Here is an 11,379-nt window from a genome sequence, read left to right on the forward strand (position 1 = left end):
AAACCTGATAAAGAACAAAGCCATCAGGGGATATGTATCTTACTTCCAATTCCCTTCCTTTGAGCTCTTGAGTTTTTAATCTAGATATTCATCTGTACGATCACATATACTTCCTTTTCTCTTTTTTTCACTAAGAATCTATCAAACATCAGGATTTGGCTGTAAAAGTATCTTCCACGCCAGCACTGCGGTACTGCAGTATAATGATGGTTGATCTGGGGAAAACACAGTAATTAACTAGGGCCAGAAGCTGTACGGCATGTAAGATTAATTCTTAAGATACAAAAGGCTTGCAGCTCAAAATACTTCAGGTTCAGACCCCTTCAGTGCTAGACAGTGAAGGCAGTGATTAAGAAGAACAAGGCAAACATTCAAACTGTTTGAGGGGTACAGAAGTACGATCAGGACCAAAGAACCTCAAACTGCAGAGAGCTGTACCAGGCATAAATTATAGGGTTTTGGTAGCAGGTGCCAGCACCTGTAGGAGGCCAGGAATTGCCTTTTACCACTCAAAATCTGTTCCAACCAGCTCCAAAATGCTAAGCACCAGAACTTGAAAAATAAAATCAGAGGAGCATGTGGTGCCTTTGCTCAGACTTACTTGAGAAAGGTCTGCAGTCGGCAGATCTGTGCTCTTGGAAGGAGGTGCTCCATGCCAGAGCAGAGACTGTCTTCTGACCAAGTTAAGAACAACTCTGATGTTTGATAAATTGACTGTAAGATGGGGCTGAGCAGAGACTTTAGAACAAAACTTTCTCTTCAGCTATTCTGAAAATATAGGGTTTACTTACTACATGCTTATGACTAGAAAAGCCAGGTGTCATTAGCCCCAAAACAGTCAATACCTCTGCCTTCAAGAACACTGTAATCAATGAACGAATATATTTGACAGCCTAGATAAGACACAAACAAACAAAACAAAAGTAACAATGATACAGAAACTGATCCATATTGAAGGCTTCCAGCACAGTGGTGGAGGCAGCATTGGAAAAAAATGAATTATGTGCAGCAGGTTGCCTGCCGCAGCTTTCTCAAGAAGCGTCTTTGAAGAGGCTGTTTATTTAGGAGAAACCCACCACTATTAGAGACATGCAAGCAAAGAAAAAAAATATCACATTTTTGGGTCAGTTTATGCTTTCAATACATTTTTTTAAACTTAAAAAACACCAGAAGTTACTGCTTTGAAACATTTGTTACAAACATCTCAGAGCCGAGTTGAAAGTTCATAGATGGTTCCATGAGTCCATGAGGTTCCAAAAAAAGTACACATTTGAAACACTTCCTACCTTCAGTTATTAGCACGCATATTTTAGCAGCATAGGTTGGTGTTTTTCTCTCATTCAAAAACATATACTTGAGCAATATATCATTACATGGAAAGAAAGGCCAAGAGATGGCTTCACAACAGCAGTACAGAAAACAATATAACAGGAATACTTCCTCTGCTGACTAGCAGCTAGTCAGCTTTTCCAGAGGCCTCAACTTCCCACAGCTGTCACCCTCCCCACACATCTGGGTTGTAATTCCTTTCAGTGATGTTACTTTTAAACCCAACTGGAAAACAGTATTTGGTAGTCCTCAAAAAAAAAAAAAAAACAAAAAACAACCCAAGCCACAACAGTTAAGAGTCAGGCATGGTAGCTGAACTCCAGTTGAAAGTTAAATGAATCTTTAGGGTTGTTAAGTCATTACTGACAACTCCAGTTTCCATTTGCTTTTCCCCTTTCGGTTTTTGTTTTTGGTTTTGTAACTGTCTCCTGGACTAATAATTTTTGAATATATATACTTTTAATCAGACTCAACAGTTTGCATATGAAAGTTAAATAGCAGTAAATGTAGGCAGTATTGTATAAGAATAAAGTTACAAAATACTAGCACTAAGAAAACAAAATTAACAGAGGTAAAAATGAACAGAGTACATACAAGCCCACAACCAGTTAGATTATCAGCATCTCTAAGAGATTCTTGCCTCTGGCTGTGGGGGAACGATCCGTTTTTTCCCCTCTGACTAAGAAAGGGGCTACTACGCGGCAGGTTGAGGGGGAGGGAAGGAGCGTGTTTGCAAGGCTGTCTGGTTATACCCTTGCTAACTGCCAGGCAAACTGCGCAATTCAGCAAACAGACCAAATTCCAGTAACGTGCTTCAGTTTAACAGAACAGCGGCTGTGCCGAGTGAAGCCTCAATCTCGGTCAGCAGACTACTAGAGACACAGAGTCACCTCTCATTTCATATCTGGGAGATGTGCATCTTTCTCTTAGAAGGCTCCGAATTCTTATTCTAACATAAGACCAACAGTTATCTCAGATTTTAAACACTAAAGAGTATTTACACTCAAAATTATAACAAACAAACAAACTTGCAAATGCAAGTCGTAGAAAATAAGCCATAGTCAAGAAGAGGCCAATTAAAATTTTTAAGGTCTAGGGACAACAGTTACTAAAACTTCTCAGAAACATTCACTGCAAGTTTTAATAAGCAGACAGTTTTGGTTGCTCTTGTAGCCTAAAGCGATCCCGTCAAAACCATCACCTTTTCAACTGTTTAGAGGGAGCTTTGCCTAACACAGGGGAAAGCATTACCATGGTTTTAATTCTGATCCTTTCCACCATGTGTCTGTGGTTCTGTTGCTCTACTCCGCAACAGGGCTTTTAAACATTTGAAGGATTGTCTTTTGCTCTTTTTTAGGCAAGGAACAAATATCATTTGAGTCACTGGTATTAACGACACAATTCAAAACGTTTCCACCCTTGAGGCCAGGTGACTTCATTCGGACTCTGGTAGGAGACTGCCAGTTTTCATTGCATGAACCTTTCCGAACCTTGCGGTGATTTGTTTCAGTCTGTTTTTTTGGTAGCTTCATGTCTTTTGCCTTCTTACAACTTCCCTTTCTAGCAGAAGAGTCTTTCGCAGACTGAGGTGTTTTGGTGCGAAGAAGGTACTCATCGGGAGAGCCTTTTTGTCGATTGAGTGACCTTTCCTCCTTGTTGAGCTGTCTTTGCAGCTGCAGGGCCAGAAGCCTATCCTGCTCCTCTTGCAGACGCCTTTCATAGAGCTCCTGCTCAAAGGCTTTCTGCATTTGCAAGTCAAAGTCATTTATCTGCTCCCCTTGGTCCCCTGAAGTTTCTGGGAAAGTTCTTCTCCTCTTATCAAGCACACCCAAGTCAACCACTGCTTCAGCCAGTGGTTCCAGAGATTTTCTTTTTGGAGTCTCCATACTGTTCTGCAAGCTCTCTGGTATCTTTTCATCTGGGTTTCCAGCCACCTTCATGAGATCACATATCACACTTTTGCTGTTAGACATCATAGAATTTGATGCTGACTGAATACAAGCACTAGTTTCAGCACAGTTTTCAAGGCTTATGCGTTCTACATGTGTTAAACTGTCACTGTCCAACTCTACTCCGTCTTCTCCTTTAGTTCCAGGAAGAACTGGTCTAGCCCCTTCCCCTTCTGCAACTCCACAAAGCGTATCCGGAACTTCAGCTGCCAGACAATTTGGCCCAGGTGATTTTTTCTGCTTGACAGTGGTGGTCTCCTCTGAAGTTGAGGCACTTAAGTAGTTCATGCATGACTCCAAAAACGAATCCTGAGCAGTGGAAGACTTGGTCACACCAGACAGCTGTGGAGACAACGTTGGCATTTCCTCTTGCTCATCTTGCCACACAGTACTGCTGCCTTCATTGTTACTGGTCTCCTGAAGGAAAGAGAGACACCCCTAATTAAATAAGTTTATTAAAAGTCAATGGGTGTGAATAAAATCAAATGCAAATCTCATTTATCATAGCCGCACTGTTCATAACTACTCAAGGATATTAACTTGGATTCTTCTTTAAAAAGAATAGAATTGTTAAATAATACTGGAAGTGTGTAGAACAATCTGTTGCAGCCTGGCTAAAGGACTGGAAACAACTGCGGCATTCTTCTGCTATCAATGTCTCAAATCAACTGTTCAAGATATTAGTCTGCTCATCTTCTTTAGCAGTCTAGCAGGAGATACAAAGAGACAGACAGACACGAATTAATGAAAATCAGAGTGCAACCTCCTCGAATGAGCTCCAGAATGATCATTAGTTTTATACACCACCACTTGCAGCCCAGAGCTCATTGAAGATCTTCGTGTAAACAGCATTTACTCCTTCTGAAACCAGGAGTATGCATTATTGAAATCATCAAAAAAGCTACAGAATTAGAGGAAAAACTCAAGGTAATTAAAATTGTCCGTGGACGAGTGATGGTCTGTGAATTGAGTAGACTCAGGTATCCTGGAGCAGACAGATAGCACACGAGATACAAGGAGACTTGAACTTCAAAGTTTTCTCAGTACTTAAGTTTAGTTAACTGGAGTCTTTACATAGATACATAGGGGAACTACCAAATAAGCTGTAGGTGTGTGTCTGCTGACTATCGAGCATGGTTTCTTCCCTTTCCACTTCTGGGAATCATGAATGCTGAAGGCAGTTCAAGATGGGAAAGCTGAATTGCACAGTGCTGATGGGCATTACTATAGGCAAGGCGGAGAATACCCTGGAATTACTAACACTGAGATTAAGAAATGATTCTAGTTACCACAGAGCCAGAGTCACTCCTGCCTCCTTCTGTTGCTCTGGAGAATGAAGTTGATCCCGATGTACGATGATGCTTTGGAGACAGATACCTTAAAGGAGAGGAAAGTATACCTTTTAATTTTTTTTTCTCCTTGAATTGCCAGTGCTTTGCATTAATCATCATCTCAGGTTCATTCTGATAATGAAAAACAAAAGAAGGGTAAGGGTTTCCCTTCTCCTCCATATTATCCTATAAGATATTTTAACATTCAGTAGCTTACATTTATCCAAATTATCATGGGAAGCCAGGCTGCAAGATTCCAAGGAACCACATGGAGCAGAAAGACGTTATATCAAGAAACAGATCACTAATCATAAAACAGAAACTTGGCCTTCTTACTTCTGAATGTCTCCAGAGCTGCTTGGTTTGCTCTTCAACTTGCACAAATTAGCTGTGAATGATGCACATGAGAGGCTGTCTCCTGGTGAAGGACTGCTGAGCACACGTTCTCTGGAACTGTCATTCTTCAATGGCAAGGAAAAATAGCATTATGTAAAACAAAACAGAAACAGAACTACTATTGTCCTTCTGTTACAAAATTAGTTACTTTTAACCAAGGAATTCCAGAACTGTGAGTAAAAGGTAATTATGGAATAAGAAACATTGAATATTCTGTATGCTTTCCTGTATCTGGCAGTAAGGGACAAGAGGTTTTGGTTCTCAAATTACCTTATTAGGACTATTAGCAGATAGCAAAAAAGCAACCAACAAAAACCACAAACAAAAGCTCCCCCCACCCCTCCCAAAAACAAAACAAGTTAAATTTTCTCAAATGTCATCATGTTCCTTTTTCCAGTACAGGAGGATATAGACCTCAATTTCTTCCAAAATAGTGTTTTTTTAATTCACAGGGAAATGGAAGTAGTCAGAAGAAAAACAATGTTTTAAAACGTTTCACAGCAAGAACTTCCTGCACCCATTTCAGGTTCCTATTATACAGTTAGGAACGCTTGGGGTATTTCACACTCTCACTGGTTCTTCAAGAGTTAACAGTCAGTCAAGGATCTAACATACCGATGGCTGACAACAGCTTCCAGCTACAATTCAGATAAATGTAAGTTATTCCGAAGTTTAACTTTTGCTCTGAAAAGCCTAAGTTGCTTTCATTAAATGAACATCAGTAAATGTCCCCTTCGTGTTAACTCACCAGGCTGTTGCTCAGCTCCCATGCCAATTCTTCATCTTGTTTAAGCTGTTTCTCCATCTCCTTCCGTCTTTCTTCTGCCAGTCTGCGTTCCTCCTCTTCTTCTGCTAGCAGCCTTTGAATGTATTCCTCACTCGCCTTGTTTTCCTCTTGTTCGTGTGCTCGCCTTTCTGCCTCCACCTGAAGAAGTTTGGGTTTTTTTTAGGCATCTGGTTACTACTGTCAGACCACACTTTACATCAAAACCTCAACTGAGGCTCCTTCGGTGGGGACGATCCACTCCTCACAAAGACACCGCACACTTCAAAGACAGTATTTAATTGCAGAACTCTCCAAAAATGTAAGAATCGAATAGATACTGTGTGCAGAGTCTTCAGTTTGATACCAGCGACCTACCTTTTTTCAAATGAACACAAATAACACAGGGAATGAACAATTAAGAAAGAGAATGCTGTGTATTCATTACTGAAGCTCATTTAATCAGTCTGTTTTACTCAGAGAGTGAAATCAAGAAGGCAAGTACAAGACCAAAGCCAAAACAGTTCCAGATTTTTGTATCTGCTAGTCCCAAATCCTTTATGTGCACCTCAGGACCTGCAAAAGCCATTTCAGTACGTGTGAGTATGAATGCAGATAGTGAAAGGGCGATACTAATCCCGGAGGAACTCCTCTGTGCAATTTTGGGAAACATGAGGAGAGCTGCCTGGGTGTTCTGCTGTGCTTGTACCTCCACGCATTTCCTAGCTTGTGAAGCACACCTCCTTGAAGGGACAAGCCAGCATATGCTGCTGGCTCAACTGAGATGCTGAGGTAGGCAGGAGAGTTAACTGGCACAAGAAAACTTGGGAAATGCTGGCTTATGTCAAACACAAGGAAGCCTGTCCTCTTTACTGCAGGAGGCTGGCGAGGCGCTCGATTGCAAGTACCACGTATATTTATCCCACTCTCGCAGTCTTCCCTAGGCAACCATTTGCAGCTACTGTTAGAGAAAAAAAACACACAGAACTGCAGAGGCTGTGGCCTCACCCAGTACAGCCTTGTGTAGATTTTTATTTAAAGCAAATGGGAAGGCTCAATTCAAATGAAATCATTCCAGCTATCTCGCTGTACTTCCTGCAGAGCATGCTTGAACAGGAACATTAACAAAATAAAAGTTTAAAGTCCCTGAGCCTTTAGATAAAAAGAAACAAAAAAAGACCATAAAAAAATAATCTGCCCCTCAGCCTTGACTTGGAGTGATGGACACTAAGGCTGCAGTATGTCAGTTCGATTAATACTTGAAGGTGGCAAAAGCTGAAACTGCCACCAGAAAATGCAGCCGTTAGCCAGCATAAATAGCTGAGCAAACAATGGCTGCTCGTTCAGCTTGTGCCAACTGTGTGTCTGAACTGCAGACTGCCACCTCCCACTGCTGGCAGCCGCCGTTTGACCTTGCCAAAATGCACGCACTCCATCCTTCCTCTCTTCCTTCCACGTGGTATGTACACCGCCCGAGTGACACACCGGCGGCAGCACAGTTCAGCATCGCAACCAGATGTGGAATGCCCTTGAGGGTTGCTTCTGCTTGTTTCTTATCTCTGCATGCTCAGCCCTGATATCAAGTTCTCTTCCTTATTCATGATTTCTTATATGCAGAGGTTACAAAGCCTTGTTATATATAGCTTTGTGACTGTGTAGCCTTCTTAGAGTCTCTTCAGTAAAGGATAAAAATTTAATTCACGCTTTGCAAACAACCAGTGTGCTCTTGCAGCAACAATCCCCTTTTAAGTATCTTCTTTGTCTGACAAATAACATTTCAACTGTTTGTGGGAACAATTAAAATACCCAGATATAAAGCATTTCTGCTTTTATATATATTTTTTAGACTTACCTTGCTAACCTCTGCTTCATATTCCTGTCTCAGTTCCCCAGGTTTGCTCAGCTGGTGTTGTGGATGAGGGACACAGACTAATTCAGAAGAAGGGAGGATGGGGAGAGTGAGTAACAAAGCAAGACCGTGACAGTCAACAACAAGTTTTTAACAAAAAAACACTTCCATGCCCTGTCGCAGGTATGACTTAAGTCAAGCCTTATGAACAAGGTATAAAGACAGCAATAGTAATGAGGTTATTGCTGCACAACAAAGCAGCAAGAACAGTCAGTATTTTCCAAGCACTGTATACTGAGCAAATATATATGCTGATCATAACTTACGTCTTGCTTTTTGCAATTAATTATTTCACTCTAAGTGGAAAAAGTAAAACAACACGTCTTAGAGCCATCCTACCAAAGGAGGTCAAAACGCTATTCACTGAAATATGTATGTACTTTGTTTTCTGCTAAGAATGTTATGTTTTATGCACCCAGCTAGAATACTACAACCTCCTGAGAGGTCAAATCAGCCCTTCAAAATATTCATTCTACATCAATTTAACATAACAGACCTAAAATATACTAAGAACAATCTGCTCATGTGTTTTGTTCTTTTCCTGAGGAATTCTAAGGTTACTATATCCATCATTCTCTGATGTGTGTTAAACACTCAAGGTCAGTGCTGTTACTGACCACGCTGGCAAGGATAAGCAGAGGTGCAGGAAAAAAAGTGTTGCCTCTCCCAGATTAGCCTCCCCCAGATATTGACTGTCAGACGAGATCAAATTTTAAGAGAGCTTACAACATAATAAACCCCCAAACCCTTCTTCTAGGAATTAGTGAGATTTTGCTTCCTTTTGTCCAACATCACAATTTTAGGCTCTATGACTCCTGGATAGACTGAAGCTCTGGAATTTCTAATCAAACTTATTAAGAACATCTGCAAGTTGAAAAAAAAAACAAACTACTTCACTTACCTGACAGTGATGAACACAAACACTTACAGATTTTATAGCTGAAGTTGAGTCAGTAACAAAAAGCTGTCTTTGCAAGGACAGGGAACCATACAACACCACTTTGTGCAAAAAGCACGAGCAACTATCTACTTAAATGATGAGACAATACAACTTCTCTGCCTTGCAAGTCCTTTTCATGGAACAGCTCTGATACCACACCTTCTAGCAATAACACAGCATGTCTATGGACAGTTTCTTCTGTCACAACAGCCCAAGTCCACTAATTACTTTGGTAAAAGCAAAGACAACCCAGGACAAGTCACATTTTACTTACTTTCCTCTTCCAAATCCTGTCCGTTAATTCTACGCTCGCATTCCTTTGGATAATTCTTCTGAATCTTTTCCCAGAACTCCCAGTTGATAAGAGTGTTTCTGCGGGCATTATATCGTGCCCAAGAAGAGACTCGACGCCGACAAAAAGGGCAACAAAGACTGGCATTTTCAACTGTCAGCTGGAAACAAGAATTACAGAGGGTGTGGTTGCACGGTAGTGTCACAGGCTCCACAAAGATCTCCATGCAAATTTGACACAGGCAGTCAGCTAAGGAAAGAGGAGCCTCCGATTTCTTCGACATATTGACTCGAAGCTCAGAAACAGGACTAATATAACATCAGTACCTGAAAGCAGAAAGAAACTTGTATTTTGCTTGTCTTAACAAATGTAATAGAGAACACTGTTCCATAAGTACCTTATGAAAACCTTAGCGTATTTAAGAAGTCTGATTAATTCACTACTTTTGCTTGCAATCACAGAAATTCTTGACTTACAAAGGAAGACACAGGTCTTACCAGAAGTCACTATAGCAGGGCTTCCTACAGTAGCTTCCAGTGTACTGTAGCAGGTACTTCAGAGGATAGCAAGGAGGTAGTAAGAAGAAAGGAGAAAGAGTAAAAATTCTTCCAACATTTATTCTCTAATAGTTATAAGCTATGCTCACGTTTAGCAGATGATATTGCAGTCACTGAATCAACCCTCAAAACAGACCATTTTTTGGTGTATGCACATCCTTCAAAAGCTGCTTCTACTACAGATTTAATTCTGGTATTTTCTAAAGGTGAAATACAACATTTTCCCTGAGCATCAGAGGAGGTTTTTCCTTGGAGAGAAAGTTCTTCCTCATTCATTCATTTGCTTAAGCTGGAACTTGAAAGTCAAAACACTTTTCAGGCTCACAAACACAATCAGAGAACTAACCAATGCATTCAACACTTCAGCATCTTCCACGATGACTTGTATGACTTAAAATGGTGGGGATCATCCAACCTTTCCGCTACCAACCATCCTCAAAGGACTTTTCACTTGGCCCACAAATGCTGTGGAACAGAAAACAAAAATAAAGGGCTACCCCCAAACAGGAAAATCAACAAAAATACTACTTTTCAAGTTACAGAGATTTAAGAAAGTTCTTTCAAGCTCCACAAAACAGCCGACAACAGAAAGACAGGAGAACTTTCTGACAGAAAGGCTGTAATTTCAGTTCAATCTTAAATGATCCACATAGGAATTTGACAACGAGACAGATCTATATTAAGGCAGGTTTTAGCGGTTCTGTTCTTCCTTCACTGATAAAGCAAATCCTTTATTTTTTAGAAAGGATGCTAGGTAACATTGAAACACCCAGTTGTACAAGTCTTTGTAACAAACCACCTAAAATGTCCATATATACCTCTTCTGGACCAAGCAATTTTAATGGTTACGCGCACAGAAAAATTAGCGCCTGCGAAGTAGGCTAAACGTGGATCTTCAAGAACGAGAGGCGGGAAATGACAGCGTGCAGGTGGCTGCACGACGCAGGGGTCTCACAGCTGAGCGCTCCTCTCACAGATGGGCGACGCAGCTCCACCTCGGAGACGGAGGAAGCGAAGCGGGCAGCTCGGGCCTCTGCTGGGCCGACGAATGCAGGCTCTAAGCAGGTTCCGAATCCCCAAACGGAGCGGCCAGCGCGGCACTAGCACATTAATACCTCATTAAAACACACAAACAACCACCAACAAGAACAAACACAGGGGACAGGCACTGCGAGGAGCAGCAGGGAACAGCACACGGGCGGGCCTCTCGCTGACCGGGCGCTTAAGGGGAGCAGGCCGCGGTGCAGTGGGGGCGGGGAAGGGCAGCGCAACGCCCGCGGGCGGCCGAAGGCGGGGAGGCCGCGGAGCGACCCCGCTGCGGGGCGGGGAAGGAAGGGGAAGGGAAGGGGCCCGAGGCCTGGCGCTGGGGAGGCCGGGCCGAGGGGCGAATCCCGGCGAGAAAGCCCGCGGAGCCGCGGCCCCGCTCCCCTCAGGCCCGCCGCCCGAGCCGCCGCCACCCGCCCAACGGCCCGGCCCGCCCCGGCCCTCACCTCCCCTCCGCCCCGCCGCGCTCCCCTCACGGCCGCAGGCCGCAGGCCGCTGGCGGCGGGCTCCCGCTCCCGCTCCTCCCCGGCGGCGCTGGGCCGGCCCCCGGCGGGCTGGGCCTGCCGCCACACACAGCCCGGGCTCGGCCCCCGCCGCGCTGAGGCGCCGGGCGGGGCTGCGGCTGCGGGGCCGCGGCGGGCCGGGGGCGGCCCCCTGCGCCCTGCCCCGCGGTCCGGCTGCTGCTCCCGCACCGAGGGGCGCTGCTCCTGCCCTGCCCGCAGCGCCGGGTGTTCGTATTTTGTCTCGTTACGGCCCTCTCTGTGAAAACGTAGGCCGCTATTTCAAAAATCAAGAGGCGGAGCCCGCAGAATTATTCTGAACTCCGGTTGTACACGCATGTTATTCCATAATTTAGTTCTCTAAACGAA

The 11,379-nt window shown here is 43.4% G+C and overlaps 1 protein-coding gene across 2 annotated transcripts; it reads right to left on the reverse strand.

Annotated features, from left to right (window-relative positions):
- Nucleotides 1–1,044: 1,044 nt before the first annotated feature.
- On the reverse strand, nucleotides 1,045–11,122 carry RNF168 (ring finger protein 168). Of its 2 annotated transcripts, XM_080603709.1 has the most exons (9): nucleotides 10,957–11,122; nucleotides 10,285–10,566; nucleotides 9,813–9,931; nucleotides 8,892–9,235; nucleotides 7,621–7,697; nucleotides 5,754–5,930; nucleotides 4,946–5,070; nucleotides 4,568–4,655; nucleotides 1,045–3,695 (listed from the first exon to the last, which is right to left on the reverse strand). In XM_080603709.1, the coding sequence occupies exons 4-9, from the start codon at nucleotides 9,190–9,192 to the stop codon at nucleotides 2,631–2,633; spliced, it is 1,833 nt and encodes a 610-aa protein (XP_080459835.1). In that variant the 5' UTR covers nucleotides 9,193–9,235; nucleotides 9,813–9,931; nucleotides 10,285–10,566; nucleotides 10,957–11,122; the 3' UTR covers nucleotides 1,045–2,630. The 2 variants fall into 2 exon arrangements, with proteins under 2 accessions (XP_080459835.1, XP_080459836.1); XM_080603710.1 differs by lacking the exon at nucleotides 10,957–11,122 and having other exon boundaries at nucleotides 10,285–10,929.
- Nucleotides 11,123–11,379: the final 257 nt, after the last annotated feature.

Source organism: Anser brachyrhynchus (genome assembly GCF_964034855.1).
Source record: "Anser brachyrhynchus genome assembly, chromosome: 9".
Taxonomy (NCBI): Eukaryota; Metazoa; Chordata; class Aves; order Anseriformes; family Anatidae; genus Anser; species Anser brachyrhynchus.